The following is a 22,718-nucleotide window of genomic DNA, read 5'->3' on the forward strand; positions in this document are numbered from 1 at the left end:
CTAACTTATGTATTCACAACAAAACCCCCAAAAGGGTGTTAAATAAGGACCTTTATAGCAACATAAGGCCTTGTTCGAATGTCCGGAGAAGTCTTTTACTTTGAAGTCTAGATCGTGCTTTTGATCTTTTACTGTAAAGAGCGCCTGCACCCATGAGTCTCACTTCACCCCATTCTGCACATTTGGCACATGCACAGTATGTGTGAGGGTGTGTCTGGCTGCATATGCTACCTTTTTGGGTGTGTCCACTTAACAAAATAATTTCAGCCCATAATTTATGTGTATAAGGGTAAAGATTGGGTTCTTTGCATCTCAAAGTCTTTTCCTGGCTTCATAAACTTTTTTTTTTACATATAATTCTACAACTACCAGGGTAGGAGGCAGGTTAGCATTTGGGTATGTTTACTTTAGTAAATCATTGTAACATGCTTCTTGACTTTCTATTTAAATACATAAAACGTGAACTTTCTGAAAAGAGTCTAGATTCCATTAAATTGTTTCCTACCTGTGGGAATTTTTGAATAGAATTTAGAGAAGAAAAATTTTAGAAGGAACAGCATACTGGGTGCCTGCCTAAAACTAACTGGTATCGTCTTGCCAGGTCATTCACTCAAAGGGTCAGTTTCTTTGCCTGTCAAATTAAGGGATTGCACTAGATCATCTCAGAGATCTGATACAGTGGTCATGCTTTCATTTGATAGTACTTTTATATTACTTTTCCATTTAGTAGTAGATAGAAAGCCAGAAATTAATATATGTACATGCCACTAAATTGTAATAGCTCCTATAAAAATTCATTAACAACACTAGAATACCTAAGGCTTTTTTCAGTTTCAGGGCCAGGGAAACAATTATTTATTATGCAAAATAATATTTTATAAGGATTATTTTAATGTGTTGTAGCTGATTTCATACTTGCCCTATCTTATGTATCTTTTTAAAGTTTAATTAGTAGTACGTGGTTATCCACAGCATTTTCAGCACCAATACCTCTGATTTATTTTACTTTTTCAAATTGTGAAATACACACATAGAAGAATGTTTATAATGTCTATGTACATTTTAAGCAATAATAATAATAAAAGAACACCACTGTATTCACTACGAAGCTTAAGAAAAAGAATATTTCTCTAGCACCTTTGAAGCTCGTGTCCCTTTCTTAAGACTCCCCTCCCCTGGCCGGCCCCTCCAGCACCACTACTACTGTTTTGAGGTTAATCAAGCCTTTGCCTTTCTTTATAGTCTTACCATATGTGTGTATGTGTGTGTTCCTAATTCAGTCATTGTTTATAGTTGCCTGGTTTTGAACTTTTTATTCATAGAAAATAACCATACCATATCTGTAGTCTTCTTTAACTTGCTTTCTTTGCTCAACATTGTTTTTGAGATTTATACTTGTTAATGTGGAGCTGTGGTTCATTAGTGTTCACTGCTGAACTGTCTTAATGTACTAATGTATCATATTTTAATTATGTGTCCTACTGTCAGTGGATTTTCAAGTTTCCAGTTTGTATACATCACATCTCATCATCATAGTTGTTGTTTTTAACAACCATTCAGTGACATGGGAAAATCCCTGTGCAATGTTACAAGAAAGCTAGCGACTTTCCGAGTGTTTAATTCAATCGATGTTAGACATCATACTCGCTTTGGAAAAAAGCATTTCAGGGGAAACGTAAAGTTAATGTTAATATTTCAGATATTACTGCCAGATAACGAGAATTTCACAGCAAAATCATCATCTAGAACACTGTAGCTCCTGTGTCAGGGAGTTGAGTGCACGTCCCATGAATGAAGGAATCAAAGATTTCTTTGTGGAAATTAGAAGCAGATGCTTCTAAGTTGAAGGATTTTCCCTGAGAACAGCACATTTTGTTGGCGATGTCATGCTAGAAATTCATCTTGGTTGAAAGGAATTTTTGTGCCTGGTTACTAAACCTAATATGACTTTTGAGTACAGATGGCTGTAAAAAAATAGGTTCTCTGGTTTGTTTATTTATAAAAACCGTACTATAAATTTATCTTATTTTTTTAATCATTTTTTATTTTTCAATTGCAGCTGACATACATTATTATATTAGTTTCAGGTGTACACCCCAGTGATTAGACATTGCATAACTTACTAAGTGATCATTCCGATAAACCTCACACTTATCTGACTCTATATATTATTAGCATATTATTGACTACATTCCCCATGTTGTACTTTACTTCCCCGTGACTGTTCTGTAACAACCAGTTTGGACTTCGTAATCTTTTTTCACCCATCCCTGCAACACCCGTCTCATCTCCTGTTTGGGACTCTGCGCTTCCTGGACTTGTCTGCCTATTTCCTTCACCAGGTTAGGGAACTTTTCCATCATTATTTTTTTACATAGGCTTTCAATTCCTTGCCCTCTCTTTTCTCTTTCTGGCACCTCCATGATGCAAATGTTCGTACACTTGAAGTCGTCTTGGAGACTCCTTATACTATCCTCATTTTTTTGGATTCTTTTTTCTGTTTGCTGTTTTGCTTGGTGTTTTCTGCTTTCTTATCTTCCAGATTTCTGATTCGACCCTCTGTTTCATCTACTCCACTGCTGATTCCCAGTAATGTTATTCTTCGTGTCACTTAATGGATCCTTCATTTTTGACTGGTTCTCTTTAATGCTTTCTAGTTCCATTTTTATGTTTCCTGTCTTTTTGTCGAGGCCCTCTAAGTTCATGCACTCGTCCCCTAAGTTCATCGAGCATCCTTATAACCAGTGCTTTGAATTCTGCATCTAGTAGAGTGCTTGTCTCCATTTTGTTGAGTTCTTCTGGAGTTTTGTTCTGTTCTTTCATTTGGGACATATTTATTTGTCTCCTGAATTTGGCAGCCTCCCTGTGTTTGTTTCTATGTATAGATAGAGCTGCTTCATCTCCCGGGCTTGGTAGAGTGGCCTAATGTGGTAGGTGTTCTGTAGGGCCCAGTGGCACAGCCTCTCCAAACACCCAAGCTGGGCACTCGAGGTGCACCGCTCGTGTGGGCTGTACACCCTCCTCTTGTACATCAGTGGTAGGGATTTACCCCCAGGCCAGTCAGCTGCAAGGACTGGCTGCAAACACCTACCACGGTGTGCAGGGGCCCACCCCACAGAGCAGGACTCCGGTGCCCGCTCATTCTGCCCCTTGAGTGTGTTGTCTGTAGAGATGGTTGGGTGGTGATGCTTCGCCATGGTCTGAAGCTGTCCACCGGGTGTGCTGGCTCTGGGTCCTCCTGGGAAGTGCAGGCCAAGGTCAGTCGCTGCCTGTGTTCTGCCCGGGGCGACCCAGCAGGAGCTACAAAGTGATCTGCAGACGGTTGCTACTTGTGCTGGGCTTGGGGATGCCCAGGTGAGGCCAAGCTGCTGGTAGTTCCTGGCCCGGGGCCACTTAGAGGTACAGGGCTCACTGAGGCCAAATACTTCTTGTTTGAGAGATTTTAGGAAAACCTGAAGCATGAGCCAAGACAGGCCACTCGAATGGAAAAGCGGCTGGAAACAGCTTGGGTGGGCCTGAAAGCAGGGTGGGGAGGGGCCTCAGGGAATCACTAGGGCAGGGCAAGCCGTGCGAGCCAGGTTGATGGAGCCTCAGGTAGGGCACCTGCCTGCCAGCTCCGTGGGGAGGGCTGGTAAAAGGAGCAGCAGCCTCTGCCAGCGCTTCTGTCTGGGAGAAAGCTGCCCCCCACCCCAGCTGTCGCGCTGATGTCAGACAACTAACTCAGTTCCTCCCGGTACAGCTCTGGTGCCTTACAAGCTGCTGCACCAGCGCTGGAGCTCCGAGGGGCGTGCGTCCAAGTGAGTCCGTGCGCTGGCCCTTCAAGAGGCGCTGCCTGGGGCTCCCGCAGCCTCAGCCTCCCTGAGCCTCAGGCCCTGCTGGTTTCACAGCCCGAGTTATGGGGACGTCCCAACCAGGCACCGGAACCCTGGGCTGGGGAGCCTGGTGTGGCACTGGGACCCCTCGCTCCTCTCCAGCCGCGACGTCCCTCCTGATTTTTGTCCACCACACGTAGGTGCGGGGCCAGCCCGCTCTGCGACGCCCCCTCCTGCCAGCCTTGAGGTGGCTTAATTCCCTAGTTGTAGGACTGCCGTTCAGCCAGATTTGAGGCAGTTCTGAATGATGGTGGTTCTGTAGTTTAGTTGTAATTTTGACGTGGTTGTGGGAGGAGATAAGTACCACATCTTCCCACCATCTTGACCAGAAGTAGTTTCTCTGGTTTAAAATTCATGATTTTATCATTGTCTTTGTTCTTCTTGTTGTCTACCTAGAATCTTCCCTCATCTCCCAATTTCTCAAAGGTGCCCAGGTTTTACTGTTATTGTTTTAAATATGTCTTTATTGATTTCAGAGAGAGGAAGGGAGAGGGAGAGAGAGAGGAACGTCAATGATGAAAGAGAATCATCAGTTGGCTGCCTCCTGCCGCCCCCTACGGGGGATGGAGCCCGCAACCTGGGCATGTGCCCTGACCGGGAATCGAACCTCGACCTCCACGCAGTTTTTGTTTTGATGTCCATGTACTTCAGGAAAGTTAATCCCAACTCTAGCTATAGCTCTGGAGGTGGGCCCTGGGCCGTGTAAGCTGATCTAACACCCCTGGTGATGGATGGCCTAACACCTTGCTGACTGGTCACGGGATAACTCGTGTCTGCACTTACGTTAATTTAAGTAATTTTAAACATCTTGCCAACAGGTGATTTCTGGCTTGAAATAGCCGGTCAGCAAGGTGATATGAGGCGTCCAGTCAGGGTGAGTTTCAGTACTCTTGTTGATGTGACCACTCTGAGAGATGCCAACCTTAAAGTGCAGTGATTTCAAGGTACCAGGAAGAAACTAGGTCCTCGATGACATTGTGAGCTACCACATCAAACCTCCCACAAGCCCACCCATCCTACTTCTAGGCTTCAAGTTATTTTGGTTTTTATAAATTCCCCTTATATCATTTAACTAGTTTAACTACTACTAGTTAACCATTACACAGTGCTTGCCATATGTCTTCCAACATCCTATAAAATAGAGACTGCTATGATTTCCATTTTACAGATGGAAGCTGACATGTATGTAGAGAGGTGTGATGTCCAAGGTCATACAGCTCGTGAGTAGCTAACTCAGAGGCAACCCAGGCAATTTAGCTCCAGAGTCAAAGTTTGAGTTCAGTATTTTTGTTGCTTGCAACTTACTGCATCCCAGCCAGTGTATTGTTTTCTGTTTGCTTTTACACAGGTTGGTTTAACTTGATATACATGGAGATTTTCCTAGAAACTGTATTTTGTTGGCAATGTTGGGGAATAGTATTCTTCCATTGTGTTTGTCCACCATGTTTAAAGACAAGAAAAAATGCACCTCTTTCCCCCTGTAAATAGCGTGCAGAAAATATTTAAGAAGCTGTGGGATGTGGAGTGCTTCTTAAAGAACATGATTTTAATCTTAATTGCTAAGGGATTTATTCACATTTCTGGTGAATTTTGAAATAATTTATTCAATTTATTGGGTGCCTATTACAGACCTAGGGCTACCCAGGCATTAAAGACATAAAGATGCTGAGGAAATTCCAGTCCTCTGTGGGGAGACAGTCTTGCCAACAAGTACAAAGATGATAAGAGTGCAGGAGAAAGCATTAGACAGGAAGACTCCAAGCAAGAGCCTGTTAACTGTCCCACCCCATGTCCCATTATTTCCTGGTGGCCTAACAAAAATAGACCTGTCATGTGTGCTCTGCTCTTCCTAAGTTGTCTGCATATCACCCGATCACCCAGTTTTACCTCACTGTCTTTGGAATTTTCATGCATATGTGAATTCCCTGTGCACATGTACTAAAATTTTATTTTCTTCTGTTAAAAAGTTTGGGAGAACTGCCTCTCAGCTGCCCACCGATGTGGAGGGATGCTTCACAGACCGCTGTCTCGAGTTCTCAGGGTGTACCAAGATACTCTGTTCGTTTTGGAGGTGGGTGGTGGGTGAGGTAATATGCAAAGGAGGATATTCTGGGCAGAGGGAACAGCGTGGTCAGAAGCATAGAGATGTGAGCGCAAGACTTGTTCAGGGAACCAAGGGAAAAGCGTTGCAGTGACATAAAACATGAGCTGTAGAATGGTCCCATGAGGATGGATGGGGCCCGGTGGTGAAGGATTGCTGTGCCTTGGAGGGTAGGCGTTGTTCTGTGCAAGTGCCGTGGCGCTAAGAATGTGAGCTGGGGTGTGAGATGCAAGGCTGGATGTGCAGTTTAAACGAGGCCACGCTGCCAGCACTGTGGGGGTGGCAGATTTAAAGAACAGGACAGGACAAGCACATTCAGAAATCCAGGCGAGAGCACAGCGCGGAGCGATGGTAGAGGAGAAGGCACCTAGAATGATAGATGAGACAAAAGGAGGATTTCCTTTTCTTCCCGAGATTCTTTTTTAAATGTATACACGTGGAGCCGCTAAATCTGCCCCAACCTTTCCTACCATCGAGGATCACTTTTGTTACCCTTTCTCTCCTTCACCTTCCTTGGGCCTTATGTTTGGGAAGATTGTCTATCAAAATAAATTAGGTCATTTGTTTTCAGTGTTTAAATCTGGCAGTAAAACTGTGCTATCAAAATAAGCACTTAAAAATTATATGAAGTTACTTAAGTAAGTGATCTTTTAATTTCCCTTGAGGTATCACCATGGGTAAATATGCCAGTTTTATCAGGCTTTTTGAAATATTTAAAATAACTCTGAAGATCTCCATAACATATACATATCCATGCACATTATGCATACACATATATTTACATATTTATATACATATATTACATACAATACATATTACAATAACTATTTCAAGTAACACACATCCATTTATAGTTGTACAGTGTGATAACTGTGCAGTCTATTCTGGATTGTATTTGGTAACTAGCTTAATGATTTTCCCCTTACCAAATTTATAAAGTATACCCAGAATTAAAGCTATTTTTACTAAAATTGCTATGACTATACTTTAAGGTGACCAATTGCCAAATTATATATCAAGTGTGCTCTCCAGTTACTTTGTTTGCAAAAATAAGCATTTTTTTTGCAGCTGCTATAATTTATTACAAATGGACAACACAGTAAAAGCACATTCAGCACAATTCTGTAAAAGCACATTGTGGTCTTTAATAAGACAGAACTGTTCACCCACAAATTTGTATTCAAGATGAGATATTCTGTTGTTGCCGAAGATTTCTGTCATGAATTAATCGCCCTGTACTTTGTTTGCATTAAATGAATTTATGCATTTTCCCATACATCACTTGCTGTGTGTAGTGCTCTTAGAGAATGAACAGCAACTCAACCACCTAAACTTTTCAGTTACTCAGGTTTTTTTCTACCCAGAAGGTCTTCTTTGCTAATGATGTCTATTCATCATAGTGGTTATTCTACTTTGTTTTAGAATAGAGAGAAATTTTAAACCTTGGAGCATTGGTGTTTTTTTTCCCCTAAATAAATGTCAGTCTCCATAGCCAGTGATAGTAAACATTCAATGAATGAATGAATGAGTGTGTCAAGCCATAAATCAGCTTCTTGTTTGAATAGGCTGTGTTAGAGAGGACTTGGTCACAGTTGACAGAATGAGCTTAAGAGGAAAGATAACTTATTGGCTTACTAGATGGGAATTCCCAGGAATGGTTTTTGGCTTCAGACACAGATACAACAGTTAAAATGACGTCAGGATTCCTTCTGAGCTTCACTTTCCTCTGTGATGTCTTCCTTCTTCAGGAAAATTCTTACCTGGAAAGATGATTTCCAGCATCTCCAGGCTCATATCTTTCGTGCAAATGGCAATCCAAATAGAGGAGCGGCCCTCTCTATCTTAACATTTGTATAACAAATTTCATGGAGGAATTCTGACTTTGCTTGGGTTATATGTGCACCCTTTAGCTCAAGCACTGTGACTGGAGAACCGGGTACCTGTTTGACCAGCCCTGGGTCACATCCTTACCCTTCATCATCTCTCCACCCATCCAGAGTAGAGAACATACTGTGATTGATAACCCCCCGGGAGACCTCTGGGATGGGAGAGGAGCACTCTTCAATGGAAAGGTGGTGCCAAGTAGATTAAAACAGATGTCGCCTGCATTCCATTCTTTGGTCAGCCAAGCACACATTTGAACCTATGCAGTCATGCACACTTTCTCTTTTTCATAAATGAAATTTCAAAGGAGTCACCACCTAACATAATGCAACAGTTCCATTTACAAAAAACAGTACATTTAACTTCCTGAGCCCAAAGTGGGCCTCCCAAAGTTTAGTCCAGTTACTGCATCTGGCTCTAAGTTCTAGATCTCTAGGTGATATTACAGTATTCTTGTTGATTAATTGTAGACGCGCCTTCTCATGACCTGGCAGCTCATGGCTAACTGTTATTTTAACGAACCTTCCCTCAACAACCTGATAGCTAATACTTTACTATCTCACTTAATCTTTTTAATATTATAGATTTTACAGATGACGACTCAGGCTCAGAGATTAGGTTACTTGCCCAAGGTTATATAGCTAATATTGTAGAATCCAGATTAGAACCCAGGTTTGACCGGGGAGGCTAAAAGTCTGTCTTCTTAATTAATATTCTATTCATATTGCCTCTAAGCACCTGCCATTCAGTCACATGGGAAGTGATCTTAAGCTTTCGACAGGCCCTTGTTTATCTACTAGAGCAATGGTTGGAGGGTAAGATGAGACAGGAACTGATTCTGATGTTCTTTCCAGAAGGTTTGGCTCCAGAATATTGATAGATGTTAACTACTTTCTTTTTGGGGTAAAACAGAACTGCAAAACAGGCCATGAAGTAGAAAGTGTTTGATTTACTTAAAGAAAAATTATTCTGTGGTTCCAAAATAGCTCTTATGAGCAAATGACCCAAATGACTCTATTAAGAAATCTTCATAGTACAGAGCATACAGGCAAATTGGAAATCAAGTGTCAGTTGTTTCCAGGTTAATTTTTGTATTTCTAGGTGCTAGGATCAAAATACAGGGCTCTCTAGGAGCAAGTACCTGGTAATAATGGATGTGTACTTATGTGAGAAGTTTGGCAATACACTGCATTAAAATTTAGGTGTCAAGAAGGCTAACCTTCAAAGCTTTTCTGAAGCCAGATGCCTTTAGACATTCAAGAGGTTGAAAAATTTGACTTCTAGGTTCAAGCCAGATTTCTGAGTTTGGAACTCAATTGCTTACCTTTAGTTGGGAAATTTGTGTTTATTAAGAGTTGTACTGTTACAATAAGTCCTCACTTAACATGTCAGTAGGTTCTTGGAAACTGCAACTTTAAGCAAAACAATGTAGAATGAAACTAATTTTAGCATGGGCTAATTGATATAAACAGGAGTTAAGTTCCTACAGTGTATTTCTGGTCATAGAAACATCACTAAACTTATAAATAAAGACCCAAAACACTTCTCATGTTAAAAGTTGAAACAAATGTATGTTATACTTACTTTTAAGAAAGGTTAATAAAAACTAGTAAGATCATTATTTTCCAACTTGCTTGTTCCAGTTCAGTGTCACAGGTGGCTGGAGCCTGTCCCAGCAGCTTAGGGCACAAGGCAGGCACCCACCCTGAACAGAACACCCTTCCATCACAGAGCCACTCACACCCACCCCCACTCACTGAGACTGGGACAATGTAGACACACCAGTTCACCTCATGTGCACATCTTTGGGATGTGGGAGGACACTGGAGTACTAGGAGAAAACACACATAAAAAACCCTTGGGCAGACTATGCAAACCACACAGACAGTGGCCCCCACTGGGAATCAGTTTTTCTCCCCTCACCAACGTTGTAACGAAGCAACATTGAATGAAACAACATTATTTGAGGACCTGCTGTAATTAAAAAACAGCTGGATGGTAAAAAGTAGCCCATGATGACTGTCTAAGGGAACCTGTAGAGCGGGTGGGGAACGTCTGGCCCGGGGGCCGTATACAGCCAGAGAAATCATTCGGTCTGGCCCTGCCAAGGCCTCACCAAAGAGAAGCAGTTTCAGCCATCACATTAGGGGTGAGTTAGTTAAATGTTTGACCAAATATAGCAGGCTAATTTTTGAGTTGATAATCTTGTGTGGCCCACTAATGATGTTATAAATATCCAAATGGCCCTTGGCATTAAAAAGGTTCCCCACCCCTGCTGTAGAGCATTGATTCTTGCAATGGATGATTTTGTTCCCAGGGAACACTTGACAATGTCTGGAGGTATTTTGGGTTGCGTTATAATAATTTTATCCAGTTACCATCCTTTCATGTTTTTCAGGGTGACAATCTCAAAATTGAGAGTTCCCCTTTGCCTCCATTCAAAGTGAGACTATGTTATGTGGGTAGGAAATTTCTAGTGACTTAATTTTTTAAAAATAAACTGTTATTGTATACCAGAGTTGCAAAGATATTACCGAGAGTTCTGTATACCCCATGTGGTACATTTGAACCAATCTTGCTATATTACAGGGTGGGGCAAAAGTAGGCTTACAGTTATTCGAATGGAAAATAATAAACAATAAATAATATAAGAATAAACTCTTTCACGTACTCACAACTGTAAACCTACTTTTGTCCACCCCCCAGTTTTAAAGGCTATTTCCAATAATTTCTAAATAATGGAAATCAATATTGAATGTCCATACTACCTAGTCGCTTCCTAATCTTTAAAAGAAATTAAGTAACTTTGTAACCAATGGTGCTTATCAGGAAATCGGGGCTTTATAACAATATGAGTTTAAAATCCGAGAGTGGAAATCTTGTAGCTTAACATTTTATTTGTAAGTTGGGTGTTAATACAGATGGTAAGGTGGAGTTTGGTCATTAGTAAAGCTGTTTTGTTGTTACCTGGAAAATATAATATTATGACATGGTTTATTCTTTGTAGATAATTTTTCCTAAGATCATTGGACAGAAAAAAGCCTGCCCTGAAATAGGAAGTGTGCCCTCCTGGAACTGAACTGAAACTTAGTTTAGGACACAGAATAAGTAGCTGGTGGATAAAAGGCTAATTTCTACAATTCAGATTGCTAACAATTTATTCTAATTCTTTTCCTCAGAACTGTCCAATTTAAGATTAAATTTTACACGGCAGTATATTAGAGATCTGGTAATTTTGTTGTTTCAATTGAACCTTTTAATAAACTTTAATGCAGTCCTGGGTAAAGTAAAAACTTAATCCTATCTCTCTTTTAGGACTCTTAGTTTGCCATTCTCAAAGCTTTCTAGAAAAAGTGACAATGAAGCATTACTGCTTCTTAAAGACTCTGCTTTTATTAAATTTTCTTCAGTAATCCTCTTTTAGTCTTTTTTAACTGCTTTATTTGAACCATGAAAGAAATAAAAATTGTACTAAAATGAAAGTTTAAAATTAGTGAAGCTTTGGAAACCTCTCAAACCATAGAACATATTTTTCCCTAGGTTTTTGTTGTTTTTTTAATTCCAGAAAGTAGATCAGTAGAAATAATGCTCTGTAATTGGTTTAATTAGAAATGAAAAATTATAGGAGTAATTCAATTTGAAGTGTAGATTTAAATAAGAAGAAATATACTGGGATTAATATCACTTAAGTGTTTGCATTTAAATAAGATGCATTTAAGCATAGCTTATAACTTCTTGAAAGATTTTAATAGCAGAGAGGAGGACTGGGCGTTGGAATATATCATTACAGAGGGGAACATTTGCCATGAAGTATGATACTTGACAAGGAAATCATTTTAGAACTGTGTTTCTTAAATGGCTTGTCTAAGAATTTTATTCTACAGGATCTTGATAGATATGTGGTAGGTGGGGGAATATTCTCTGCCCAAGTAAGTTTAAGAAATAGTAAGTTAAACAAATTTAAAAAGTTTGCCTGCAGGACTTCTCAGAGCCTTTAACATTTTCTGAATTTCCCCAAGAAGGTATATATAGGGTACCCTGCTTCGCCAATTTATTTCTAGATCACCTAGTAACATTTTTCAGGAAAATGTTCTGAGTATACACATGTGACCTGTTTTAGGAATTAATACCTTTGAAAATGTTGAGGACTTTTTTCCCACAGTTAAAATGATGATATGATATCATTCACATATGTTGCTTTTCCCCTAATTCTGTACTTTCAAGATGTTTTCCTGGTGTGTACATGGAGGTATTATATCCAACCCTGTGCCCAGTACCTTCCTCTATTAACTCAAGTGTGATTTCCAAACGTGACTGCATATCAGAAATAGCTGGGGAGCTTTTTTAAAAGATTAAGGTTCTGGGGCCCTGATCCTGGAGATTCTGCTGAGTAGAAATGTCACTGTGCTCAGTATTCTGTATTTAATTCAGATGTCCAGGTGATTCTGATGCAATCAGCGCTGGTCCTACAATGAGTGCTTTGGAACCGTTGAACTAAGAGTGTGCATGTTTTAGATAGGTGATTGGACTTGGGGTGCAGTTAGTTTGTAGTCGTAGAGCCCATGGGTCAAACATCCTATCCTGCAGAGAACTGCAGCACCAACCTTCAGTGGCCCCGTAGGGTGATGTGCTGGCTACAACCTTATGTGAAACAATTGAAACAATGTGAAATATCCTTTAAGAAAAGCAGGATACTCCTAAGGGAGCTTTTGGTCACCTTCCTAAGGAGGGAACACTGTATATAAGATTACCATTTGGTTTTACTTAGTTCGAGTAGCTCCCTTGTGGACAGTATATTATTTATACTTTAAAATCGAAATACTAGTTTATATTTACCCATGGTGTCATCCAAGAGTGTGTTCTCTCCCACCCTCCTGCTGATAACAGATGGACATTTAACCTTAAGAAGCAAATAGGCCAAGATTCTGTCTCATTTCTGCTTTGATTTATGTGAGCTCTGATAATAACTTTTCTATTAAAGCTATAACTCTCTGCCTGGTAAAACAGTTCTATATTCCTGGAAATTCTTCACAAATATAGGAACAATATAAATATAACAGTATTTAAAACGGAACAATATAAATATTGCTAATGGTTTGAGAAGCATCTAGTCTTAACATTATCTTGGTTGAATAGTGTCATATTAGCAATAATATATGAAATACTAGATACACTCCTTAAAAGTAGGAAATATCCACCACTGTTTTAAAATTATTCTGCAAGATCTTGCCAATGCAATGAGACATGAAACAGAAATAAAAGGTGTAATTATTGAAAATTGGAGAGAAAATCTTCATTACCTGCAAACAAAGTTGTATACATTGAAAATGTGAGACATTAAAAAGTAAAATTATCCCGGCTGGGCATGGCTCAGCGGTTGAGTGTCGACCTGGGATCCAGGCAGTCAGGGTTTGATGCCCTGTCAGGGCACATGCCCGGGTTGTGGGCTCGATCAATGACTCTCATCATTGATGTTTCTATCTCTCTCTCTCTCCCTCTCTTTGAAATCAATAAAGATTTTTTTTTTTTAAAAAAGTAAAATTAATATGTTTAATAAACTGATTAGATATCAGAGGTATCCAAAATCCACATTTCTTTTGTATGCAATCATGGTTTGCTATATAGTCTTGTTTCTATGTATTTTATTGGTTGGCGAAATAACAAATAGAAAAATTGTTTGCATTGTCGGGTTAGAGAATCAAGAGAGAGAGTAGTGCCATGAAACCTAGGGGGAGAGTAGCCATGAGGAGGGTGTAACAAACTTGGTGAATGTCATAGAGACGCCAGTTACAGTGACTGGATACTACTGGCGGTCTGGAGGCCACTGGCTTCCCTTGTCAGAGCCACGTGGGTGACATGAAGGAGATGAAAGCCGGACCAGAGTGGCTGAAGAAGGAATGTCACGTAGAAGCCAAGACGTTTATTTGAGTTTCTAATGGAAGGAAAAAAGAGTTTGAGAACTTTCGTTGCTGTTGCTATTTTGTCATTTTGCCTATTTTCGGCGCCCTTTGTTGCCTGTCCCGTGAGGCTGGAAACAAAGGCAGGCTCTGCCTCTGTGAGCCCTGCCCACACGGCACCACCGTGAACGTGAGGGGCACTCATGGGCTTGTGTTTAATTCACGACTGTGAATGAAAGTTTTAAAATAGAGCCCGGCCGGGCGTGGCTCAGCGGTTGAGCGTCGACCTGGGATCCAGGCGATCGGGGTTCGATTCCCGGTCAGGGCACATGCCCTGGTTGCGGGCTCGATCAGTGACTCTCTCATCATTGATGTTTCTCTCTCTCTCCCCCTCTCCTTTCCTCTCTCTGAAATCAATTAAAGTATATTTTAAAAAATAATAATAAAATAAAATAGTTGTTAGTGGGCAAAATACAGAAGAAGTGTCAGGGAGTTCTCATTTATTCTGCCAGGCAGCCCAAGCTTTGGGACATGCTGTCCCGGGGCCAGCAAGAGGCGCTGGGTTTGGGTGGCTGTCCTCACCAGTCTCGCTGCCTTTATTCACTGCCTGTGTTGGGCTTTTTCTCTTTTCTTTTACAGCTATGAAGCCTACATAGTGGAACACCACGATGCTTCTCCTGTAGAGAGTGTGATGAGGAGCGGAGCTCGGCTTTGGCGTTCTCGGAGCAGAGGAATTGCCGAGGCCTCGGCGCCCAGCCCTGCCGGCGAGGGAGCCCGCACACAATGAACAAGCTGAACTTCCATAACAACAGAGTCATGCAGGACCGCCGCAGCGTGTGCATTTTCCTCCCCAACGACGAGTCTCTGAACATCATCATCAATGTGAGTGAATCCACTTTAGAAATGTGTAGCTCGTTGTGTTTCCACCAGTGGCCACGTTCAAGTGATGACTTGGTTAAGTAGGGCTGAAGTTATTACAGAACAAGGCCACTAAAGGAGCCCACGCGGGTATGAACTTTGAATTTTGGCTTAAGTGCAGCTGCCTTCAGCATTCTCTCGCCTGGGGTAAAATTAGAGAATTTTGGTTACTGTATTATAAAAAACCAAACACTTTACTATTTTTAAACTTTCTATTGAAATCTAGTTTTTATTGATATATAATATGAATTTTCTTTTTAAATACTTCTGAGTTGCACCTGCACACACACACATGAAATGGTAATACTTGCTGGCTTTTTAATGCGTTTTGATCAGTTTTAATAGTAGCCTATGTCGAGCCAATTTCAAGAATAGGCCGTGCTTTTGAACATTAAGCTGTTGCCGATGCTTCATGAGTCAAAATTAATTCTCTTTAGTTCACATGGACATTAAGGGATATGACACTATTTATTTTAACTTTTCAAATTGAGTTATAATTTACATGCAGCAAAGCATAGGAAATCTGAAGTGTGCAGCTCAGTGAATTTTTACAGGTGTATACATACATGTAATCGTCATCCAACGTGAGAGTTGAGACGCAGTACATTTCCAACCCCCTGGAAAGATCTTTTGTGACTCTCCCTAGTCGGTAATGTCCACTCAAAGGGTAACAACTGTTACCACCTCTATCACCAGAGAGTAATTTTGCTTGTCTCTGAACCTCATGACACTGAAGTTATGTGGTGTGTTCTCTTTTGTATCTGGCTTCTTTCACTCAACATTTGACCTGTGAAATTCTTCAGTTTTATTGCATGGAACAGTAATCCTTTCTTTTTCATTGTTGTATGATATTCCATTGTGTGAATATGCCCAGTGTCTTTACTACTGATGGGCGCTGAGTTATTTTAAGTTTAGGGCTGTTATAAATAAAAATGTTATGAACATTTTATGTATATGCATATATGTACATATTTCTGGGCTTACAGCTGAGAGTGGAATCATGAATCCTGAGGGACACATATGTTTAGCTTTGGTAGAGACTGCCAGGCAATTTTATGGTAATCAGTATCATGCCTAGCATTTTTCAACCCCTCTCCCTATTATCAACTTTCATATTCTTTCTTTCACTGATTATATTCGGATAGAATTAAGGAAAAAATTGCCTTAGTGCATGCCTTGAATTAGTTTTTGCTAATGCTACTATATTTCAACTCAATTGCTGTATAAAGAGTATTCCTAAATGTTACACTGAACATATATGATATTTAAGTGGCCCCATTAAAAAGTTTAGATGGGAAAAGGTTCTGCTTATTACCATAACCATTTTGGCTTTATTTTGACAATCACGACAGTTTCTTGATTTACTATTGCAACCTTGTTTTTGCTTCTAGGGGTTGTCTGAGAATCAAACCTACCTATTGCATTAACTATCATTTGTTGGGCATAATTTCTGTTGCTTAGGTACTCGAGGTACCTGAGTTGTTTTTGATGTGTGAATATCACACTATTTTTACAGCATTTGGTTTTTAAAACCTAATAAAGATTGGCAACATATCTCTGTTTCATTTTGGGCACTGGCAAAATATATTCAAATGTAATTTACTGATATATGTGAGTATGCTATTTGAGTTCTTTTATACAGTTATAAAAAATGTATCCACTAAATTTTAAAAGTATACATAATCATATAGCATAAGCACTTAAGATACTTCTCTCAGTTCCATTTCTGTCTTTTCACCTGGTGGAATATGTATACATCTGTTCATGTGTGTTTATATAGACACACAGAATGTGGAACAAAACCTTACTGATCTCAGGGAAGTGGAAGGAAGACCAATCTGACTTCATAAGGAGTACTAAAAGCTGACTATAATTTTCTAGGAAATTATTTTGAACTAAAATCTCAGGTGAGGAAGATAACTGTAGAGAACAGATTGGAAGATAGCCAATCCATTCATTGTTGTACATCAGTGGCTTTAAATCTTTAATGTACATCAGAATTATTTGGTGAGCTTGTTAAATATACAAACCATTATACTCCACTCCTTGGAGATACTGATGTCGTAAGTCTAGGGTAGGACACAGGAAACTGCATTTAACAACCTCCCCTAAGCAGGTGCTATAGATATTTTAAAATCAAGCCAGATGGGCCAAGACCTTAATACCAGCACCACCTAGCTTAACTCCACAGAACTCTGTTTACTGGATTGTGTTTTTCACATCGTGTCAGTGGCCTAGTCCTTAGACTATGTAGTAAACACAAAGTAAATATTGGTTGTTAGTAATACAGTTATCATCATTGTTGTTGAGAAATGTAAGATTTTTCATATTTTGACTCTACACTTTACTAGTTTTGTGACCTCTGGACAAGTTAAGCTCACTCACCTTCCTCACTTGCAAAAGCAACTTGCCCAGTACTTAACGCATAGTAGGCATTTGATTTATATTAGCTCCCTTTCTGCCTTCCCTTTATGAAGAATAATTGAGGGCCAGTATGGTAGTAAAAACACATGAATGTACTGAACACACACACAGACCTGAATTCAAATCCATGTCTGAATGACTTTTGGCAAGTTCATTAAACCTCCCTCAGCTTCAACAGCTTCACCTATAAAAAGGGCACGGTACCTGTGACTGGGAGAAGTAAGGGTTAGCACAGAGCATAATTTCTCACACATAGATGATAGCTGCTTTTATTACTTTCATTCCTTACTCAGAGATTAATTTTGCACTGCTTTAATTTCCTTCTTTTGCACAATTAGTATAATAATTCATTCCTACAGGATGGTCGGGATTGTGAGCATGGACTATAAAGCCATGTATCATTATGACTGAGGAGGGCTTGAGAGTCACAGGGACCTGGGTAAAAATCCATAGTCCGTGACTTACTCTGCACCTTGGTCAAGTTAGATGTTTTGCCTCAGTTTTCTCATCTCTAAAGTGGAGATAATCGTCCCCTCCTCACAGAGACATTGCAAGGATTTACAGCTATAGCATGCAGAAAGTGCTTATGGCGGCTCCTGGCAGCTGGCAGGCACTTGGAGCTGTTTGCTCACTTCATTTGGGGCGCCGTGTTAATGAAACCCACATGGGGAGCCTGTACCCCATGGAGGCCTAGTCTCATTCCAGGGCGTACAGATTGCCCTGCCATGCCCGGACTCCTCTCCTACCCGACCCAAGGAGGAAGAAACCCCTCCTTGCTAGCGAACCCGTTCAAAGTTGCCAAAGGCCTGTCTTTTCCTACAAAGTGTTGTGTTTGTATTCGGAAAATAGCAGTCGATGTTTGTAGAGTTGTGGTATAACAAATTAACTGCAGCAAAAACTATTTCATTAATGGTCTGATTTTTTTCATCATTTCTAAATAGTTTTTTAAACAAAGGAAGTTTATTCCCTGACAAGTGCCGTTGATAGAACGTTGTCTTTCTGCCCGTGGGGTAAATTTAGTGTTTTGATCATTCCGAATTCTCCCTGAGTAGTTGAACTGATAGGGACTGTTTTAAATTATTTTACTCACCAGATAAATATTAAATTTGGAAACTTGGGAAAATTTGGGAAATAAAATCATGGTAAATTTAAGACCCACAAAATTTTTGAGTGATTATAAATTGTGATCAAGAACTTAAAGCTCTTCACTCAAACTAGAGTGAACAGTTTGTGTGTGTGTGTGTGTGTGTGTGTGTGTGTGTGTGTGTTGTCTTGGAACATAGTTTAAACATTCTCGCTCAAAACAAACCATTGACATTTAGGATCAAATGCTGTTTTTATTAAAAACTTACGTGTAGAGTATATTTTTAGATAATGCCTTAATTCTTATTCTTCATACCTCATTCTCTATAGCACTTTTTAAAGTTCTCATTGCTCCTAAAGATTAAAGAATGAAAAGTTTCACAAGAGCTAAAGTGTTGCCTTAAAAGACTCATAATATACAAACACAAAAACCCAAGCTGTTTTCACAGCCGGGGAGACTTCAGCGCCACAGCCTTAGTTAATTGCAGTTTTTAAACAAGAACACTGTACTTACTTGATAGTTGTTAAAGAGCTTTATCAGTAGTCTTCAAGGACCTGCTTTTAACATGTGGAATAATAATACTAATAATAATTATTATTATTATAATTATATGGGATATATGGGGGAAATCTACAGCATTATTTGAACAGCAGTTACACAATGCATCGTGGCTTATTTTTATGTACAGCTTGTGGTTTAAGAATTTTTCTGTTAACTTTTTGTCACATTTTATCCTAAGTGCTTTCTTTGTATATGACATTTTTAAATACAGTCAAAACTAAGGTTTAAAGGTTCCCTAGACTGTATGCCATTCTAATTCTGAAATTTGTGTTATATAGTTCAGTTTTGTGTAACATGATACTTTTTCCTTTATCATTCTGTTTATGGAAGCTTATTTGTAAAGCGGAATTAGGGTAACATAGAACTCTAAAATGTTTTTTTTCTTTTCTCTTTTTAAAAATATATCTTTATTGATTTCAGAGAGAGAAAGGGAGAGGGAGAGAGAGAGATAGAAACATCAATGATGAGAGAGTTATTGATCGGCTGCCTCCTGCATGCCCCTGACTGGGGATCGAGCCCGCAACCCAGGCATGTGCCCTGACCGGGAATCGAACCCCTATCTCCTGGATCCTAGGTCAATGCTCAGTCGCCGAGCTACACCAGCCGGGCCAAAGTGTTTTGAATGAATGAAGATGATAATGGTTTCCTGCTGGCAAATGTGTTCTCTCAGTGGTGGTGGGTTTGCATTAATACATTTTCCCTAAATTCTTAACTGGCGCATTTATAGAATGGTCTGCTCAGTGGGTCAGAGAGCAGTCTGCAGTCGTGGGACAGAACAAAAGGAGCCCAAAGGGAAATCAGACTCCTGGCTTTCACTCATCAAATATTTACTGAGTGCCTACTGTATATCCTGAGTATAAAACAAAACACCTTTCCGGCTTCGCCGAGCTCCTGGTGGTCCTGAGCCGCCAGTTTTGTGCTGCTCTGGCCTTGATGTACAGACCTTTCGCACTTTCGGAGGATGAGGTGCTTCAGGTCAGTCCCCATTTCCTAACGAATGTGGAAGAGTAATAAGCCTATTTTTCTTACTCCATTTGTCATCAACACCATTCTGAATTGCTTGGTGGTCAGTTATTGAGGAATCTCAGCATGTTTTTATTTTCCGAATCTGAGTAACATATTAAGGCATGATAGGAAGTCATAATTTGGAGTTAACTAATTTAGAATAATAAGACTGTAATTGGCCTCATTGTCGTTGAAGACAGAATTTGCAAGCTGTAGTACAAGCGAGAGGTGAAATGCCACACCTAATAGATATAGCTGAGAGGACAGTCATGGTGCACATATTTTATTTTTTAAATATGCTATTTATTGATTTTAGAGAGAGAGAAAGGGAGAGGGATAGAGAGATAAAACATTGATGAGAGAGGGAGACATCAATTGGCTGCCTCCTGCACACCCCCTACTGGTAATCGAACCGGTGAGCTCCTGGTTCACAGGTCAGCTCAACCACTGGGCCACACCGGCTGGGCATGTTGCACATATTTTATTTTATTTTATTTCTTTTTTTTTTCTTTTTTTAAAAATATATCTTTATTGATTTCAGAGAGAGGAAAGGAGAGGGAGAGAGAGAAACAGAAACATCAATGATGAGAGAGCCATTGATCAACTGCAGCCTACAACCCGGGCATGTGCCCTGACTGGGAATCGAACCTTGTCCGCCTAGATCCTAGGTCGACGCTTAACCGCTGAGCCACGCCCGGCCGGGCATGTTGCACATATTTTAATATACACATATAAAAATACTATAATACAGCCCTGGCCAGTGTGCTCAGTGGTTAGAGCGTCAGCCCTCGGACTGAAGGGTCACGGGTTCGATTCCCAGTCAAGGGCATGTAACTTGGTTACAGGTTACCTGTCCCTGTCCCCGGGGGGTGGGGGTGGGGGAGGGGGAGGCAGCCAATTAATGTGTCTCAGGTCGATGTTTCTCCCTCTCTTCTCCCCCTCCTCCCTCCCTTCCACTCCTTCTAGAAGTCAGGGGAAAAAATATCCTCAGGTGAGGATTAAAAAATAATAATAATATTATAATACACAAATGAGCAAAGTTGTGAGTTGCTGCCTTTGCCGCTTGACTAAGCTTTCTGGGTTTTAGTTTTTACTTCTATAAAATGACGAAATTGACCAGTAGGGTCTCTTAAAGTCAATTCCAACTCTAAGATGCTTTAGTGATTCTGAATTCAACAAGGTATACGCAGCACAGTTGCTCTCCCCCAAAACACTTCATTAAACATCTGAGAAGTCTTAAAACTGTATCTTTTAAGGACTGGTTTATCATTCATCATGTGACTTTTCAGAATAATTTATTCCCAGGGTTTCAAATTAATGTGGTTTTATGAGGTTTGAATTATACTAGAATTCAGAAAAGAAACTTGGTTTAAGCCCCTGAAAGGTATAAAACAATAAAATGATTAATTAAGATAAATAAGAGCTAAGAATTCATTTATTGTAGAGATAAATGAGATACTTGCCAAATTAATACTTTTGATAATCTGAGATACTTGCCAAATTAATACTTTTGATAATCTGGGTAGATTCCTTTTGAAATATTTATCATGCGCCGTAATGGATTTAGATTAAGGCCTTGTCCGTGTATCATAAGATTTACCTGAGTCTTCTACAAGATTGCATTGGAACTTTATTACCTTGTTGTAAAAATTTGTATTGTGATAATCATTGAAACTCAGCTACAGATTAAAGTAGATGATTTCAATAAACCAACAGTTGTTTTGGTAGTGTCAGCTTATTTTAAGGAATTTATTTAGGCTGCATTAAATTGTCCAATTGTGGCTCATTCTGTGGAGTTGGTCGAATTTTTATCTCAAGTTGTGTTTTTCCCCCCTACAGGTTAAAATTCTGTGTCACCAGTTGCTGGTCCAGGTGTGTGACCTACTCAGGCTAAAGGACTGTCACCTCTTTGGACTCAGTGTTATACAGAGTAAGTCTTATTCTCATCTCTGATGGGTTTAGCCAGCTATCCCTAAGGGAATGACATTTTATACCTGTAACTTAAATTGGGCATATGCTATAAAATTTTGATTCTGAAAATACCTGTAAACTGATGATCATTTTTAGTCTAGTATTCATCTTTTAAACTTAACTCTTGGGTATTTTTTATAAGATTTAGAATCTTAGATGATGTATTTATTATAGTTTGAACTCAAAGATTGTTTCCTCTTTAGGAGTCTGGATTTTATGTGTTTGCTCTTTTATGTTTTAATGAACAAGCTTGACTTTTGTTTACTTGCACAGAGGGAGCAGCCAGAGCTAGTAGGAAATTAGCTTGGATGCTTTTGTAATTTAATTTGTTTTATAATTTTTGGCATGAAAAGAAATGTAGACATAATAAAACTGACTTTCCTCTGTTCATATTCACTTGGGATTGACTGTACAACAACGTTTTCTGTTAATTTATTCTTATTTTGGGGTTTTTTTCTCTTTACCCCTTCTCTTTTTTCCAGTTAGAATATATGACTTTGAGATGTGGGATCAGTTTCCTCTGTATACTTTATGTGGAGAAGATTTTCAAGTAAAGGGCATCTCTCCCCCAACATCTTAGTTAGTTAAAGTTCCCAGGGTTTAGCTGTAGCCATTCCTTATAAGCTTCTTCTTTCAAATTGTATTTTTAAATTTCTCTAATCTTCTAGATGCCAAAAATCTTCCCTGTCTTTGCTCAGTTTTCAAGGAGATTTTCTTATGAAATGCTTTTATGTTTTATACTTGGATATGAATTATTTTCTACTACTGGAATTGGTTTAAATTTAAAGGCTTATGATATCTTGAGAATCTGGTTAGTACCATAAAATGCTTAGATCTGTCAGGTTGGAAAGTGTATCATGATCCACTGGTAAGCAAGGCCCATCTCCTCCAAAATGTGAACTATTTTCAAAAGTCTTTTTAGGCGAGGCCAGAGCAGGGAACACACCAGGAATGGCTGAATCAACCATTTGCTCTTCAGTTTCTTCCTATGGTAGTTAAAG

The 22,718-nt window shown here is 39.6% G+C and overlaps 1 protein-coding gene across 4 annotated transcripts in view; it reads left to right on the forward strand.

The window, feature by feature from the left end:
* FRMD6 (FERM domain containing 6) overlaps window positions 1–22,718 on the forward strand; it is a 74,714-nt gene that overhangs the window by 23,095 nt on the left and 28,901 nt on the right. For all 4 annotated transcript variants that reach the window (XM_081123469.1, XM_081123471.1, XM_081123472.1 and 1 more), the window contains exons 2-3: window positions 14,394–14,636; window positions 21,586–21,676. In XM_081123469.1, coding sequence (XP_080979595.1) covers window positions 14,538–14,636; window positions 21,586–21,676 — 190 coding nt within the window. In that variant the 5' untranslated portion in view covers window positions 14,394–14,537. The remainder of the gene's footprint in view (window positions 1–14,393; window positions 14,637–21,585; window positions 21,677–22,718) is intronic.

Source organism: Miniopterus schreibersii (assembly GCF_964146895.1).
Source record: "Miniopterus schreibersii genome assembly, chromosome: 1".
In the NCBI taxonomy this organism is placed as follows: Eukaryota; Metazoa; Chordata; class Mammalia; order Chiroptera; family Miniopteridae; genus Miniopterus; species Miniopterus schreibersii.